This window comes from Protopterus annectens, chromosome 5.part0 (assembly GCF_019279795.1).
Source record: "Protopterus annectens isolate FY-2018-M chromosome 5.part0, PAN1.0, whole genome shotgun sequence".
In the NCBI taxonomy this organism is placed as follows: Eukaryota; Metazoa; Chordata; order Ceratodontiformes; family Protopteridae; genus Protopterus; species Protopterus annectens.
Window position 1 is genome coordinate 880472755 of NC_056735.1, and position 18316 is coordinate 880491070.

An 18316-nucleotide genomic window follows, 5' to 3' on the forward strand; every position below is an offset into this window, starting at 1 on the left:
AGGAGATGCCCAAGTAGCCGCATCACAAATATCATCCATAGACAATCTGGCCTGATAGGCTGTAGATGTAGATACAGACCGAGTAGAGTGTGTCTTCACAGGAAACGGTAAATCTTTACAGTAGAGTGAGCCTTCACAGGAAACAGTAAATCTTTACCCCCTGAGGAATAAACAAAGGAAATACAGTTGGAGATCCACCTGGAGAGAGTAACTTTGGAAACAGGAGACCCCATTCTGTTTTCCGAAAAGGAAACAAACAATCAGATTTTCTGAGGTTTTTCCTTCTGTGCAGATAAAAACGTAATTGTCTGTGTACATCCAAATGATGGAATTTGAATTCTGCCTTGTTTGAGAACTGGGGAAAAACACTGACAATTCAATGGATTGATTAAGGTTATTGACTGACGCCACTTTGGGAAGAAAGGAGGGGTTCAGTCCAAGAGAAACCCTGTCCTTATGAAAAATCATGTATGGGGGTTTTATTGATAGAGCTTGAATCTCTGAAATGCATCTGGCTGATGTGATGGCTACTAAAAAGACAGTCTTCCAGGTCAAGATTTTAAATCACAAGTAGCTGCAGGTTCAAAGGATGATGAAGTAAGAGCCTGTAGAACAAAGTTTTAATCTCAAGGCATGATAGGTTCCGATACCGGAGGACAGAGTAACAGAGTGCCCTTCAGGAAAGCCTTACAGAGTCTGTGAGCCATCAGACAAGGCTCATTAGCGATATGAAAGGTAGAAATCGCAGCCAATTGGACTTTAATGGTGGCGGCCGCTGAGTCCTAATGAAAAAGCATAGACAAGAACTCCAAAACAGCTGAAATTGGAGCCGTGTAAGGGTCAATCCCTTGGGTATGAGCCCAAATTGAAAACCTCTTCCATTTGCTGGAATAAATCTTCCTGGTCGAGGTCTTATGAGAGGAAGATAAAATATGAACTACCTCCAGCGAGAAATGATGGAGCCTAAATAATGACGGAAGTGGAGTAGCCAGGCTGTCAACCGGAGGGTCTGCAGAGAGGGATTGAGCTGCCCTGACATGTGTGTCAGTAAGTCTGGTTGTGGGTCCAGAACCCAAGGAGCATCCACAAGGTAGGGATGGAGAAAGGGGAACCAAACCTGACGAGGCCAGTGTGGGGCAATCAGAATCATTCTGCTTCCCAAGGATTGCGCTTTCTGAATAACCTTTGAGAGCAAGGGGACCGGAGGGAAGGCATATAGTAGACCGGAGGGCCAATACTGGACTAGAGCGTCCTTGGGTGACTCCCCCTGAGGGGGGATCAACATGAAGTAGCTGCTGCATTTGACATTGAGGGGGCTGGCAAAAAGGTCGCAGCAAGGCTGAGCCCACATGCGGAAGATCCGTTCCGCAACTTGACAGTTCAGGGACCACTCGTAAGGCATCAGAATAGCTCTGCTTAGCCTGTCTGCGATCACATTGGACTTCCCCGGAATGTGCGTTGCCACCAGAAAACATTGGGAAGACACTGCCCACTGCCACACTTGCATGACCTCTCTGCACAGGGGATATGACTTGGTTCCTCACTGCTTGTTCAGATACCGCACCAGTGACATATTGTCCGAGTGGATTGCAATAGTCCAGAGAGGAAGAAAGCTCTGAAGTGCCTGCAATGCAAGTAGCACAGCTCTCATCTCCAGGACATTGATATGCAAATGCATCTCGTGCTCTTGCCACGTGCCTTGGACTGTCCTGCCTAGATAATGCCCCCCCCACTCCATCTGGGAGGCATCCGTGGTCACCGTGGCAATCGGGGGCGGCGGAATGAAGGGCTTTCCTGTGTCCAGATTGTCGGTGTGAAGCCACCAACTGAGATCCTGTTTGCACCTGTCTGTGAGTAGAATAGGGTGAGAAAGTGGAAGCCGTTGAAGAGAACACTGGACAAAGAGAAGCCACTGAAGGAGTCTCATATGTAACCTTGCTAGAGGGACTAACATAATCGTTGCAGCCATAGTCCCCAACAGTTGGAGAACTCATCTTGCCTTCACTCTTCTCAGAGGGAGCAGGGCATGAACTTGTTGTTGTAGGGCTCTGATTCTTTCCTGTGGTAGAAACGCCCGTATGAGGACGGTGTCTAGTACTGCACCTATAAAAGTGACACACTGTGAGGGCAACAAGGCAGATTTTTCCCAGTTCAATGTTATGCCCAACTGTTGACACAGATTTATAGTGGCGACCCTGGTCTGAATTAGTAGATGCCTGGTGGTGGCAGTGAGGAGCCAGTCGTCCAGATATGGAAACACTTGAAATCCTTGACGTCTCAAGTGAGCAGTCACCACTGCCATGCATTTGATAAACACCCTGGGGGCTGTGGTAAGACCAAAGGGCAGGGCTCGAAACTGAAACTGACTGGCTCCCGGCCGGAAGCGTAGGTGACTCCTGGATGCCCTGTCCATTCTGATGTGGTAGTAAGCATCCTTGAGGTCGATGGAGCACATCCATACTTCTTTTCCCAACAATGGGAGAATAGACTGCAATGTGACCATTCGGAACTTGGACTTTTGTACATGGTTGTTCAATCGGCTGAGATCTAATATGGGTCTCGGGTCGCCTGTTCTTTTCGGCACCAAAAAGAATCTTGAGTAAGTCCCTAATCCAATTTGGTCTGAGGGGACATGTTGGATGGCTCCTTTTTCTAGCAGCTTTGAAACTTCTGAAGCTGCATAATCCCTTTGACTGGGTGGAACATCTGGGATTTTTCTGACTGGGGGGGGGGGGGTCTGACGAAAAGGGAATGACATAACCTCTGAAAATTATTCGTAAAACCCATTGGTCCTGGATGATGTCTTGCAAGGCCTCTGGGTATAACGGGATTCGACCCCTGACTGTCTCCAGAAACGCACAGTTGAGCCTCCCATCAGGAGCGACGGTAGGGAGAACCGCAAAAGGAATCACGGTCTCCCGAGTTGCGGGGGCCTCCTCTGCCTCTAGGGCGGCATCTCCCTGAACAACCCCCCCCCTCTGCCTCTGGAGGGGGGCTCACCATGTGCACCGAGAAAAAACCTCTGTGATTTCTTGAACCACATTTTTCCACCCCTCTGGGCCTTGGGATAAGGCCTAGAGGGAAGGGAAAAACTGACTCCTACAGCAGACAGAGTTTTTCCCTCCTGCTCGCACCTGGTGAGGGTGTCTTTCACTTTGGTTCCGAACAAAGAGGAACCATCAAAGGGGGCATCGGTGAACGAAGACTTGAAGGCCTCCACAAAATGACAAAGGTGCATCCAGGCCTGTCTCCTAAGGGCGACTCCTGAACTTGCTGCCCTACTCGCTCCCTCGGCTGCATATGAAATCAGCCTCATGGAGGAGTTAACGATGGAATTGAGGGTAGACATCTGGGCGTTAACCGTCTTGAGTCACCGCCTCAGAAACGTTACCCGTGAGATAAATAATACAGCGACCATAAGGTAAAGGTCACTGAAGAGAGGGTACGCTTCCCATACCGGTCCATGGTCCTAGACTCCTTGTTAGGAGGATGGACGGTGGAAGAAGTCTCGGCTAATTCCTTCCGAGTGGCCGCTGCCACCACCATGACATCCACAGGGACTCCCTTGGACAGAAATTCCTTACCCAGGGGAGCAGATAGAAATTTATTGGGTCTCTTGGGGACTGGTTCCACAGAGTCAGGGTTCTCCCACACCCTTTGACAAATCAAATCCAGGAGCTCATCGAAGGGTGGAGACACCCAGGAGGCAGAGGGCAGAGCACCGAAGGCCTTCAGGAAGACCAACTCCTCCTCAGAGGGGGCTTTGAATGGCCAGTCACCTCTGTTTCAAGATCTCTAGGATGTCTGAGAAAGAAACATCCCCAGAGGCTGACTTGGGGGATCCCTCCGATTCCTCGAGGTCAGTATCTGAGGTGAGAGACTCATCCTGGGAGTCTATGTGCTTCCTCTTGCATGTTTTCTTTCTAGGGGACTCCTCAGGTAAGCACTGTGAGGGGCCCTCAGAAACCTGGGGACCACTCAAGGGGGTACCCTGAGGCCTTGGGGCTCCGCTGTCTAAAGATAGGTGGTGATCAGAGACCCGCACCGGAGTGGTAGGGGACAGAATGACAGACCCGCATGATGCCACTGAAGATCTGGCCAGCGCACTCCGTATGGCCTCAAAGGCTGGCCCTCCTGAGTCAGAGGAGTGACCAGCGTCCGAAGCCACGACAGGAGTCGGACTTCCCCGAGCCGAAGCACCGAGAGGGTGGCTAGGAACAGAGAGATGTCCCGAAGCCTCTCCCTTGGGTCTGACTGAAGAATCCAGAGTCCTGAATCCCGTGGAAGGCGCCGATGGGGTCGGAGCTGACGTCGGCACCGATAAGCCAGGAGGGGCCATCGGAACCAACCTGAAGACATCACATGGAGCCAAGCACTCCGGCTCCGAAGGCTGGGATGAGCTCGGAGGAGGAAGTATCTAAGTAGGTTGCAGGATGGGCTCAGGAGCCGACTGGGACGGAGCCAAGAACAATTTTGCCAAGACCGGTGACTGAAGGAGTCTCTGCACCACTCTATCGACGTCCACATCCGATAATGTCCCGGAGGATTTGGAGGACAGGGAAGGAGATCGAGACCTCCTCTCAGGTGATACCTGCCTAATACTAGGCGATCGGCTCCGAATAGGTTCCAAAATGGTTGGAGCTGACGCCGGTTCCATCACCACTGACACTTCCTGCGGCCTCGAGGACAGTGGAGCTGAGGATGTCGAAGCTGATTTAGCTATTTTCTCCGGTGGCTCCGCGGAGACTGAAGGAGCCAGAGACCTCTTTTTTGATTTAGTGGTTTTAGCTTTAGAGCTGGAAGCAGATTCCAGACCCTCTTCGAAGGAGGGTTTCAGAAGTCCCTTCAAAATCAACTTATTCTTTCTTTCCTGAAGGACCCTAGGACTTAAATGCATGACAGAAGCTGCATGACTCCTGGAGATGGATTGCTCCCAGACAATATACACATACAGAATGTCCATTGGTAATGGACATTTTATAGCGACACTTTGAGCATTTCTTGAAGCCCGAGGGCTTGTGCTCCTTAGAATCTTTAGACATCGTAACCAACTACCAGCAATCACCAAGACAAAAAATTACAGGTACGGTACCAACTGGAAAAAACAGTCACAGACTAACACCACACTTAGGGTGGGAGAAAACTACCACTAACAAAAAACTCTAACAAACGATCCTCTGAGACACACAAGAGAGGGGTTAGGACTAAAACCTCTAATTTAAATGGTTTTAGACCGGAAAGTTTGTAACACAGGGAAGCAAGGGGACAGACTAGGTCCTCGAACTGAAATGGGCCTAGCCCATTGGAACAGCTAGTGGGATACCACAGAAACAATCACACACACACAATTTTCTCACCAACTAATACCAAACGAATAGCTAATAAAATAGTTTTCTGTTTGCAATAGATTCTCTCAAGAAGAAAAAAGGGTACTTAGCCACAGCCAAGAGCGAGACCACATCCGAGCTACACGAGCGGCAAACGAGATCTGGGGATATAGAGCTGTGCAGCATGGGATACCATCTTAGCCCAGCCAATAGAAAGACTTTGAGCTAGAAAAGTTTTGGCTGAGTCAGAGCTGACATTCGGCTCCGAACCCACGGGTAAGAATGTAGGCGAGATTGGACTACATAACATCATCCTTTCCAAAATGTCAAAAGCAGAGGTAGAAGCAGGCAGACCGGATACACCAGAATCTGAAGCCACTCTGCCCTGCCCCAATGCCGAGACTGGAGCAAAACTATCAATACAGAAGGTCTCCAGTTGAAGGGTTGACTCCCAAAAACAGTAATCACAGAACCCAGCCCGCAAACCCCCACCTTGACCTGTCAGCCCCAAAGTCCGCAAGGCTCCATAACCCTCAGAGTCAAGAAAATTATGGTAGGAATCAGAGCTGACACTGGCCGTCAGATCTGATCTTAAGAAGTAGCAGACAACCAGTTCCAAACACTTGGATCCTTAGGGTCAGAGAAAGGAAACCAGGGTGAAGCAGCTGTAGCTCTTATGAGGGTCCACAGCCAATGAGATGATGCCTAATTCCATCTATGCCTGTAAAAAGGACCACATCAGCTGCTACAATTACAAGGTCTTCAAATTCCCATCTCAACCTAACCTACACCTACCTAACTAATCCTACCACATAAAAAACAGACCAAGAACAGCCAACACTAGGCAGGAAAAAACTATCCAACAAATCATGAAACATACACCTAACACAACACACACACCAACTCTAACAATCTAACCTAACTCACACTAAAAGAACAATAGGGTAGAGGAAAAGGGAACTAATACTAAAAAAAATATATATATATAAATCTAGAAAAGGATATACTCAGTGGAGCTCACAACTGAGCTGCTGTCTGGAATGGCATCAAACTAGATCTGAAGAAGTTATGGAGAAATGTGTGTGTGTGTGTGTGTGTGTGTGTGTGTGTGTGTGTGTGTGTGTGTGTGTGTGCATGTGTGTATGTCTGGGGGGGGGGTTATGAGTAGAGGACGGGGAGCCCAGAAGGCTGAAGTCTATGGAAGTTGGCCGGCAATGGATTAGAGTCAGATCTGACAACCCACAAGTTCAACCCAGACAGAAAAGACATCATCGGCTCATAGCTTATGACACATGCAGACAGGCCTTCATTTATGCCACTCTAATGAAAATTTTTGGTTCTAGGTCTAGGTCTCTGGTACTAGATACTCCTCTAAGTATTATGATCACATACATAGGAGTTTGATATTCCCAAAAACATTAAGACAAATGCCAACAGAATTTAACTGTGAAATTAGGAACCTAAATTCCCTCATTTAAGTTATTAGTTTCCATCTAGCCCACACAAATATGCAGATCCCATCCAAATGTAAGCAGAGCAGGGCAGTTTCTAGTACAGGCACTCAAACTGATTTTGCCAACTTACCTTCTATCATCTGTTTTTTGCTTATCAGTCTCTAAATTCTTTGTGGTTTTAGTTGCGTCTTCAACAAGGGATTTTTTTTCTTTTTCACCTTCTGTGGAGACGGCAGGTTTAGAAGCAACAAGGTGAACTTCTACATTACCTTCTTTTAAGGGTTCATCTGTGGGCAGTACAGCAGCTTTAGACTTACCTAAATGCAACGTAAAATCAGATGATGACATTTTTTAGCAGCTACTATAAAAGGGAAATATTCTATGCAGCATTATATCTGCATGCCACACAACTTCTACAAACAACTCTAGTAGAAGGACCATTAACCAAAACTCTTGGTATTAAAATAATATCACAATTTTCTTCAATGTCTTTACTGTGAAAGACTATAATCAGACAACACTTACAAATTAAGTTTTACTGCAAACAACAGGATCTAGGTATTTAAGTACATCTGTCACTCGTCCAGTCAGGATAAAACAGACAAACAGTTGTGGGTTTGGTTCAAGCAGCTTTATTATATACAAACACATCAGGATTAGGACTTAGTAACTTAAACTTAAATAAACTTCTAAACAGATTGACTACCGCACTCAATACATGTTGGTACTCTAGCTGTTCTCTCAAAATGGCACTGCTGCCTGCACTTGTTATTTATATGCACATGCCCTCACTTTGAAATGTTTCTTAAAGTTAAAACAAGCTCTGTTCTGCATTCTCCCGCTTTGAGAAACAGTCATGCACTAAAGACAACATAGACTGACATGCCATTATACAGAAACGATCTTTTGGCATGCAGTTATACAGAATTAATTATTTGATATGCAATTGTACAAAATTAAACACAATGGATACACTCATGTCCAGGATTCTGTTTATTTTACACTAGGTCTGGAAATATGACCGGATTGTGTAACATAAAAATTAGAACTTGGTCTAGCAACGGGGACTGTCCTTGAGGAATGTTCAACCTTGGGGACATAATCAGGAACAGGAAAAGGTACCGAGACATGTTCTTCGACAGGAACATTGACTGAGTTGCTCTGAGACCTAGAGTCTGTATCACAGGTACGATGCTGGAATATCGATTCTGATACAGGAAGAAGATGCCTGTGGTTTCTCCTGTATTCTATACCCTCCGACTCCACTAAGTAAGATCTTGGTTCAGCACATATACTTCTCAACTGACCAATTCGATCAAAGCCTTTCGCTGTTTCCATCCTGTCTCTCCTTCTTTCAATGGATGTCGAAATCTGCTTGTTTTATCACAACTGGACTTCTGAAACGAACGCTTCTTAAACAGTTGGGCATTGATGGCTCTGGTGTTTTTAGCATTAGGTACCAACAAACTATAATTGATAGGTAAAGTTGTTCTAAGTTGGCCTAGACAGAAGTCTCTGAGTGAGTGAGCTAAGGATATCGTCACGGGGTATATTTCTGAGATTAAGTAAATTCAAAAAGATATGGGTATTGTCACGCTTTGACGTCTCTAGCAATTGCTTTGTACTCTGCACTGCATGTTCAGCCAGGCCGTTTGACTGTGGGTATTCCGGACTGCTAGTGAGTCCCACTCTTTTGCAAACTTCTGAAATAATTGATTGGTAAACTGGCTGGGTACTGTTGTCAGAGATAACTTTGTGTGGACTACCATGGACTGAGAAATGACATTTCAGCTTTGTAATAACAGTACTGGACATCAGGTTAGGTAGCAAATCGATCTCAAATCAGTTTGAGTAAGAGTCTACCAACACTAAGTAATTCTGATTGTTCCACTCAAATATGTCAGTGGCTACTGTTGACCAAGGTAGCTCAGGAATCTGGCTTAGCTGAAGTGGCTTTTTTTGCAAATGTGGCTTAGTACTATTGCATAGTGAACAAGATGAAAGCACTTTATCAGCCTTTCCATAGAGAAGGTCAAAATACTAGACCTCTCGCCCTTCTTTTGGTAGAGTCGGAAGATGGCTGGCCGTGATGTAAAATCTGTATGTATTCATGTTGTAAGGAAGTAGTTACAACAACTTTAGGACCTTTGAAAATGATACCATCTTCCATCAACATTTCATCTCTGTAAGGAAAATAAGGTTGCACACTTCAGGTGGTACACAAGATTGCTTTGATGGCCATCCAACACTGATGAAGTGACTGAGCTTTTGCAAAACTGGATCAGTCTTTGTATGATCTCTTAGCTCATGCAGTATCGTGGTAGAAAAATTATGCACTTCCATGACATTGAAGTCAAAACTCTCTGCATCAAGCTGTTCTGTGGTATATCTGGGCGACCTGGATAAGATATCAGTCAGATTAAGAAGTCTGCCTTTTGTATAGACCATTTTGAAGTTATACTTTTATAATCTGAGCATCATGCTTTGTAGTCTTGCTGGAGGTGTATGCACAGGCTTCTTTAAAATAGTGACTAGAGATTGATGATCTGTCTCTATCTGGATAGCTCGGCCATAATTATTAATCATGGAACTTCGAACATGCAAACACAATTGACAAAAGTTCCTTTTAGATCTGATCATACTGCATTTCAGTTTGGGTAAGGGTTCTAGATGCATAGGCTACTGGTCTGCCCTCTTGAAGAATAACTGCACAAAGACTAGACTTTAAGGCATCACTGGTTTGTGCACATCATAGTATCCCAATGTAGGCGGATTACCAATTTTCTGCTTGAAGTTGTCAAATGCTCTCTGGTGCTGTTCCACCCATGACCAGGCAATGCTTTTGCATATCAGCTCTCTTAAAGATGCTGATAACTCACTAAAGTCTGCTATAAAACTTGCACAAATAGTTGACCATACCAAGGAAATGCATTAGGGCTTGGGTATTATCTGGAGCTGACATCTCAAGAATGGCTGTTTGTTTAGACGGGTCTGGTCGTAAACCTGTACTGGTAAATAAATGACCTACACAAAGAAAGTTCTGGTAGCCTAAATTTACATTTCAGGGGGTTGAGCTTCAAGTTCATGTCATGTGCTCTGTCCAGAATGCTCCCAAGTTTCTGTCATGCTCTGCTTCTTCATTACTTGCAACTAGTAAATCATCCACTACTCTAGTACACAGATAACCTGAAAAAATATGCTCCATTGCACTCTGAAAGACGTCACTGGCAGAATTTATTCCAAAAGGCATCCTCAGAAATCTACATCTACCAAATGGAGTGCTGAATGTAGTCAGTAGTGAAGATCTGCGATCAAGCATTACTTGTCAAAATTAACTCTGCATTCAAGACAGAAAAACCACTGGCATTTGGCATAAGGGTAGCGACTTCGACTGTACGCATAGGATGACGAGGCCTTTTTAACACTCTGTTCAAGTCTCTTGGGTCAATGCATATTCGGATTTCATCTGAGCTTTTCTTATGAGCAACTACCATTGAAGATACCCACTCAGTTGGTTGTGTGACTGGACAAATCACACCTTGCTGCACCATTTTATCTAACTGAACCTTGACTTTGTCCTGCATAGCTATTGGAACTTTTCTCGTGGGTCTGACCACTAGACTGACCTCTGGGTCTATTTTCATGGATTATACAACTGGAAGTTTGCCCAGTTTGTCGTCGAAAATATCAACATATTCTGAGAGAATAGCATCTGTGAAGCTGGAACTAGGAGATGTGCTTACATGATGGACTTCTTTGGTAAAAGAAAGCAGTTGTATTCTTAGACTGTCTGTGAGACCTAATAATGACTGCACAGGTCTTCTAACTACATAGAATTGCAAGCTGTAACTGTTCCCAGCCGAATAGCATGAAAGCACTACTGAGCCTTCGGTTTGAATCTCTTCACCTCCATAAGCAACAAGCTTCGCACAATTAACCAAATTAAGTTGTTCACCAGCTCTCACTCTAGCAAATGTTTCTGCTGACATAACATTACACTTTGAACCAGTGTCCACTTTGAACTCCGTGGGTTTACCACTGATCAGGACAGTACAAAATACTTCATTTTTTGCTAATAAATCTACTGGATTAACCTTTTCACTAACCACTGATACATCATCTACATAGAAAATAGGGCTGCAGCTTTCTACATGATCAACAAGCTTTTTTGAGTGACCTTTCTTGATAACAGAATAAGGCTTGGTTAATTTACAAAACTTTTGAAAATGTGCTCACCAAATGCAAAGCACAGCACTTCTCTCTTTCGGCTTCATGAATGGTATTGCAGTTGCAACAGTTAACAATAAAAACTGACTTGGGTTTTGCTGACTCATCCTTGCACTCCACTGAGCATGTCCGTTTTACTGAGCTAGGCTTGGAACTTGCTGGAAAGGTATGGGTTCTACCTGGAAGGCCTGCTGTGGTTGCAGCTGCCATGTGCTTAGGCCTGTTTCTGCTAGCCACGTGCTGCATGCTGTCTACGTTTGCTCTACAGGCTGCTGAAACCATGCTCTTACCACTTGCAAACATACTCGTATGCCTCTCTGTAAGCTCGTGGATTTGAAGAATCTCTATAGCTTTGCTCAATGTTAAATCACTGTCACAATGCAAACTCTTTCTTACTGCAGCATTATTAACACCACACACAAGCCTGTCCTTTATCAACTAATTTTTCAAATCACCAAATCTGCACGTTTTAGCCTTGTTTCTCAAGTCGGTGATATAAGCTGCAAAAGTGTCTTCTGGCTTTCGGTCTCTTGTATAAAATAGCGCCTTTCTATTGTAACATTTGTCTGGGGGTTACACATTTCTCTAAATTAGCATTTAAAACACTCAGGGTCCTCTCTTGATTCAGCCGGTATGACATTATGGCCATTTTCTCCCTCTCCTGCATATACTGCTGGTGCATACACAAATGAACGCTCTTTTTCAATGGCCTCTGACCCTGCTAAGTTAAGCAAAATGAATGCCCTGGTACCTGCATCTCTGTCAGAAAAAGCTGCTTGTATAAAAATGTTGTATTCCTGCTTGACTACTCTCCAATTCTCTGCTATATTATGATCAAACACAAGTGGAGTGCATCTGCAAAATGCCTCTGCCATCAACACACAGTAGTAAAGACCCTTGAAATCATGCATGAACATATACACATATATTGCCAAAACTTTATGCCATAACTCATGACTATGCCCAACAGTATAACAGACTTTTTGAAACAACTGTACTTTGCGAAATAAGCTTCTGTAGAACAAGAACATTTTGAAAACACTGTACTTTGCAAAACCATTCCTTAGCAGTTTAAAAAACTGTGAAATAATTGTACTTTGCAAATAAACTTTATGCATCAGAAGAAGTTCAGAGTAAGAAACACTTCGAAATAACTGCACTTTGCAAATAAACTGTATACAGCATGAGAAACTATTTGAAATGGCTGTACCTTGCGAAATAACTGTACAGTACAAGAAACACACTGAAATGGCGGCACTCTGCAAATAAATGTACACAGCACAATAAACTTTTTCGAAATGGCTGTATTCTGACTGCACTTAGCAAAATAACTATACTCTGCACACAGTAAACTCTGAAATAATTGCACTGCAATAAAGCACACACTGAGATACTTCGAACAACTCTAGTTATGCTCTGAATGGCTTCTGTCAATGCGAAATAGCATCTCATGCCAAAACATGGTTGCTTACTAAAACAACATGCAGCGCCTTGCTTTTCTAAACTTATTTTTGCCCTTTACTGTACTTGTTATGCCCTTTTAAACTCTTATCACGCTCATTGCACTTTTCTTGTGCTCATTTTACTCTAAACATGCTTGTTTTGTAAAACGAAGGTAAATCTGAGCCCCATATAACTATGTCTGATAATTTTTTCCAATATCATAGTTTCGAACATTTCACTTAACAATGTATTTTAGGCCTTTCGTTTGATTAATAATGCGTTTTGTGCCTTACGAATGCTTTGTATCATTTTCTTTGCTAAATAAATTATCAGTGCAGAGTCTGGTTAGCTGAAGCTCGTTTCTGGCCCTTTGTAATTGTTTGAGCATATGTATCACTTAGTCTGCTCAATATACCTTCGCCACCCAGTCCGCACTTCATGGCTTGAAGAAGTTGCACTCTCAATCCTGGTTCTGACACGTCACTCGTCCGGTCAGGATACAAGAGAGAAACAGTTGTGGGTTTGGTTCAAGCAGCTTTATTATATACGAACACATCAGTATTAGGACTTAGTAACTTAAACTTAATAAACTTATAACGAGATTGACTATGCACTCATACATATTGACACACTGGCTGTTCTCTCAAAAATGGCACTGCTGCCTGCACATGCTTGCTATTTATATGCACATGACCTCACTTTGAAATGCTTCTTACAATATACGCTCTGTTCTACAACATCCATGTCAATTACTGGAGTAATTCCCAGTAAACTGGGAAGACCACCAGCAAACTGCAATCTGAATTCTGTGATTAAATTAACTGGAGACTGTATCATACTACTAATATTTTATGACATAACCAGTACGAATTTACATATGGAAAACTACAAATACTATATTACATGATCAAGAAGTTCCTTGGTAGGAGGGTTATACCCAGGATTTTTTTATTCTGTTCTCTTGCACTTCAAAGTCCATGTGCATACAGAGTGCAACCCTTCTGACTAATGGATCTGTGCAGCCGTTCCCTGTTATCCCCTCTTCTGACCCTTCTCAAACCTCATACCACATGAAAAGGAGGCATACTACAAAACAAATAGTATATAATGCACTGTATAGAACCTACACAAGCACATAATGATAGTGCATTACTTTCTCATCCACTATCTCTTGAACTTTGGGGGAGGAGGGGCTTGAAGATTCCTCAGTCCCAAGTACAACCACATAGCCAACACTAGTGGATTCTAAATGCACTGTGTAGAACCTACACAGGCACACAATGACAATGCAACACTTTCTCATCCACTATCTCTTGAACTTTGGGGAAGGGGGGCTTGAAGACTCCTCAGTCCTAAGTACAGCCACATAGTCAACACTAGTGGATTCGAGGAACTGTACCACAAGAAGATAAACTGTATCTGATGCTCAGCTGTGAAGGAGCAGTATGGAAACGCCAGAAGCCCCCATCCCCACACAGCTGCTGCGGCTTGACTCCATGGCATGCCCCTCATTGTTAGCTGAAAACTGGTACATGTTCAATGTCTCACTCACTCAAGGGAAGCTGCAGGCCCATGACTCTGACTTGTGGGGAGACACAGTAGAGGGATGTTACAAATATCTAGCCTCTGACTTCCTTCTCAAACAGCTAAAACCAATGGCCTTAGATTCAGAGAATGACCACTCTCCTGGTCTCAATAAGCATTAAACTCCATCATCAAGAGTAAGCCAAGGCAGCCTCCAGATTTTTTTTTACATTTTGAGTGGTGAGTTTGAAGGTCTGTCACTTATGGTAGTGCTTCATGTCAAATTCTTTGCACAGGCAGCACAGGCAGCACAGACAATGTCAGTGGAGGTCCTGGCTATTGGTATGGTCAATACAGGAATATTTGGAAGTTTTTGTTAGGTAGTGTATTAGGTACTGAACATGGGAACATTTGAAGAGCTCTGGCATATCAAACTCTGACCTGTATGAGTGGCAGAAAAGAACTCAGTGTCACAGGATCTATTGAACACTCTCCTACCCTGACATATGACTTTATGGCATGTGCATCCATGAACATGGAAACCAGAGAGAGATAATACTGACTTGTTCAGAACAGGAAATCCCAACAGTTAACAATTGTAGAAAGTTTCTGAGTTTACAGCAATGTTTCCTCAGAGATGAAAAGCTCACCTCCAGATGGCTGCATAACCAGAAGATGAAGTACAGACTCAGCATCTTCCCCTGAGGTCCAGCAGGAGACTGCAACAATGATCAAGGAGACTTGCAAAATACCAGACTGTGAATCACTATCCTTAACATACTGTGAATGACTGTCCACTTCCACACTTAAATGTCTTCCCACATACAGGGAAAAAGGTTTTATAACCATCATAATGCTGGGCACTCTAGTTTCAGATTATTACCATTTCGGCACTATCTACCTCTTTGTGGGTAGTTAGTCAATACTAGGCCAGTAATTCTAAAAACTCTGTACTTGCAGACTGGGTGATGGAATAGCCTATCAGGGAAGGTCTCCCTTTCAGGCTATTTTTTCATATTCTTAAAACATTCACTATTTCACTTTTATTCTCCCTGATTAAGATGCCCTCCTACATCCTCAATGACTCACCAAAAAGATACTTAAAAAATTCACAACCCTCCTTCCAGTTACAGTTCCAAAATCTTTCCTATTCTTCTGACAGATTACTTGCACGTTTTACAGCTTCTCAATTCTTCCAAAATTGACTTGGTTCTACAATCTCCAAATGGCCTCCTCATTCAATCAATGCGAATCAGAAGTAGCGGGTATCAGGGGCTGCAAAAGCACCTCACTGAGTACCGGCGAACTGGCAACTGGCTTAGGAGAAGCGTCGTCTGCAGTTTTGGACCTCGGCGGCCTGTCTCTGTTTTTATCTTTGTGTTTTTTCGGAATCCTGGTAGTCAGATGGCTAACCGATGACATTTCTGGATAATTAAACCGAGAACTGAAAGATTTAGAGGCGAAAATATACCGACAACGGAGAGTGCGCAAATATACCGACAACGGAGAGTGCGCTGATTAAATAAAGCACAAAACTGACAGCAAGGTACGTCGTGGTCAGGGCCTAGGCAAGGAATACAGTACAAATGAAAATCTTTATGAGGTATTTGCTTTCCACAAGCAATGCAATTATTAACTTTTACTGACATCGGTAATGAGCAAGAAAACGTTTCCCCAATGGGGTACTTAGCTTAAGTTGAAGACTTCGGCTCTGAAACTCGAAAACGAAAATTTCAGGAGTCGGCCAACTGGCACCTGCGAACTACTTCTGCTTCGGGCACCGCACGGCAAGAAAGACTGATGTAATGGCGTTGGCTGCATGTTTTATACCCCTGACGTCATGGAAGAAGGGACAGCAACCGACGCAGGACCCAAGACTTTGTTAATCAGGCCGACTGAGGGCTACCTGCAAGCACATAACCTAAATGTAATGACTGCAACGGTGAAACATGAAGAACATGCGGAGGAATTACTAGCAAATAATGGAACTGAAGATGTCAAGCAGCAGAGGGAGTTGAGTGTTTCAATGAGGTTGACTGGAAGGATGAGTTGGAAGTGTTCTGCAATGGTGTAGACATAAGGGCTTCAATGATGAGGGTAAGGCAGGAGAATGTCAGACAGGGTCAAAAAGGGTCTAGCAGAAGAACTCTGACCTTGTGGAGTCTGGCCTCTTGAAAGATCCTCCTCATCAGAGGCAATGTGGTAAAAATCATACAGGAGTCCATGGGACCATTTATGGATCAAAACATCCTTGAGTCAACCACACAGGGGAGGAATAAGACAAAAAAAGTTTATGTACTTGCCATAAACTGGAGACAAGAATGTGGTCTGCCTGAAAAAGAAAGGAGTCTGCAAGCAACAGAATGGTTTAGGGACCACTTATGATGTGTCAACAGAAGCAACTCAGTTTGGCTGCAAGGGCATTGGCCTCCCCTGGAATGTCCCTGGCAACTAGCAAATGGTAGGACTGAATGGCCCACTAGCACACTGTCATGGCTTCCTAGCATAACAGGTAGTTGGAATGTAAGGCAATCATTCATGAAAGAAGCAGATGAGAAAGGCTGAGCGGATGAGTAGAAAGTACAGTTGTGTACACTTACCATAAAAGTAGATGTTCGAGTGAATTCACTGTTGCAGTCATTGCATTTGGGTTATCTGCTTGCAGGTAACCCTCAGCCGGCCTGATTATCAAAGTCTTGGGTCCTGCGTTGGTTGCTGTCTCATCTTCCATGACATCAGGTAGTCAGGGGTACAAATCATGCAGCCGATGCCATTACATCAGTTTTTCTTGCCCCAGATGTCAGGTGCCCCCATAATGGGAAGCAATTATATACAAGGTTACACCTCCAACAAAAAGGAAATACACCAGAAAGTTTAAATACAGTAAACAAGAAGAGAGGTATAGCCAATAGAAGTCAGGGGGCTGGAGGAAGTGTTGCAGTCATTACATTTGGGTAGATTCCCAAAGCTAAGGAAGGGAGGAGGCAGTTAGAGAGCATTAGGACCGGCTATTAGGCCCTGCACGACTGCAGTGGGAAAACCAGCTCTGGATTCAGAAAAAATTGGCAAGTGGTAATGCTTGGTGAAGGTATGCACAAAACTCCAGGTAGCAGCTTCTAGGATGTCCCTGGGAGAAACACCTCTGAGAAAGGCTGTAGAAGTAGGTGCAGCCCTGGTTGAATGGGATCTTTTCCCCTGTGGGGTAGGTTTTCCATGGCGCTTATAGCAGAACTGAATGCAATGGCCTATCCACTTAGAAATGGTTTGCTTTGAAATGGCCTTCCCTTCTGCCCCTGCAGCAAAGGCAACTAGCAGCTGTTCATATTACTTGCAAGGTTTAGTCCTGTCCAAATAAAATCTAAGCTGTCTGTGCTCTTCCAAGGAGTGCAGTATCCGTTCTCCTTTGTTCTGTGGATTAGAAAAGAAGGTAGGCAAATTAATGAACTGATTAAGGGCCACACTGGATACCACCGTGGGCATAAAGGAAGGATTGGCCCTGAGGGACACCCTGTCCGCATGAAAGATGATGAAGGGCTCCACTGCCATGAGGGCCTGTAATTCAGACACCCTTCTTGCTGAAGTGATGGCTACAAGGAAGGCTGTTTTCCAAGAAAGGAATTTCAACTCTGCAGTTGCAGATGGCTCAAAAGGAGGGACAGCGAGCTTTTCCAATACAAAGTTAAGGTCCTAGGCTGGAGTAGGGGCTCTCCTGGGGGGTGAGAGAAGAGGGGTGGCTCAGTATCATAGTGTGCTGAAATGGCTGAGGCATGAATTTTAATAGAAGAAAACCCCTTGCGAAGCATCTCTGTTAAGTATTGAAGAACATGTGGTAGACTGGGCACTGTTGTGCCCATCCCCTGAGTCTGGCTCCAGGAACAGAATCTTTTCCACTTTTCAGCATAGGATTTCCTAGTACTAGACCTCCTTGCCTCCAGGATGACATCCAGCACTTGCTTGCTGAGGGATGGTATAGGAGAACTCAGGTAATTAGCCAGGCTGCCAGGTTCAGGGTTTGAAGCTGAGGGTGCAGAATCTGGCCTTCCTGCTGGGACAGCAGGGAAGGAGTCTGAGGCAGGTGCCATGGTTCCAGCAGTGATATACTGTGCAAGAGGGGGTACCAGTGTTGGCGTGGCCAGTCTGGTGCAATGAGTATTGTCCTTGGTTTGTCCTGTTTGATCTTTAGTAGCACTTTCAAGAGGAGAGGCAGAGGGGGGAAGGCATAAACTGAGAGGCTTTCCCAGGTGAAGGACAGGGCATCCACTTTCCAAGCTTGTCTGTGGGGAGTCCTTGTGCAGAATTTGTCCAATTGGTAGTTCTGAGGGGAGGCAAACAGGTCTATCT

At 44.4% G+C, this 18316-nt stretch overlaps 1 protein-coding gene across 1 annotated transcript in view; it reads right to left on the bottom strand.

Annotated features, from left to right (window-relative positions):
• POLD3 (DNA polymerase delta 3, accessory subunit) overlaps window positions 1–18316 on the bottom strand; it is a 713420-nt gene that overhangs the window by 344189 nt on the left and 350915 nt on the right. The window contains exon 8 of the mRNA XM_044072678.1: window positions 6912–7098. Within this exon, the coding sequence (XP_043928613.1) occupies window positions 6912–7098 (187 nt within the window). The remainder of the gene's footprint in view (window positions 1–6911; window positions 7099–18316) is intronic.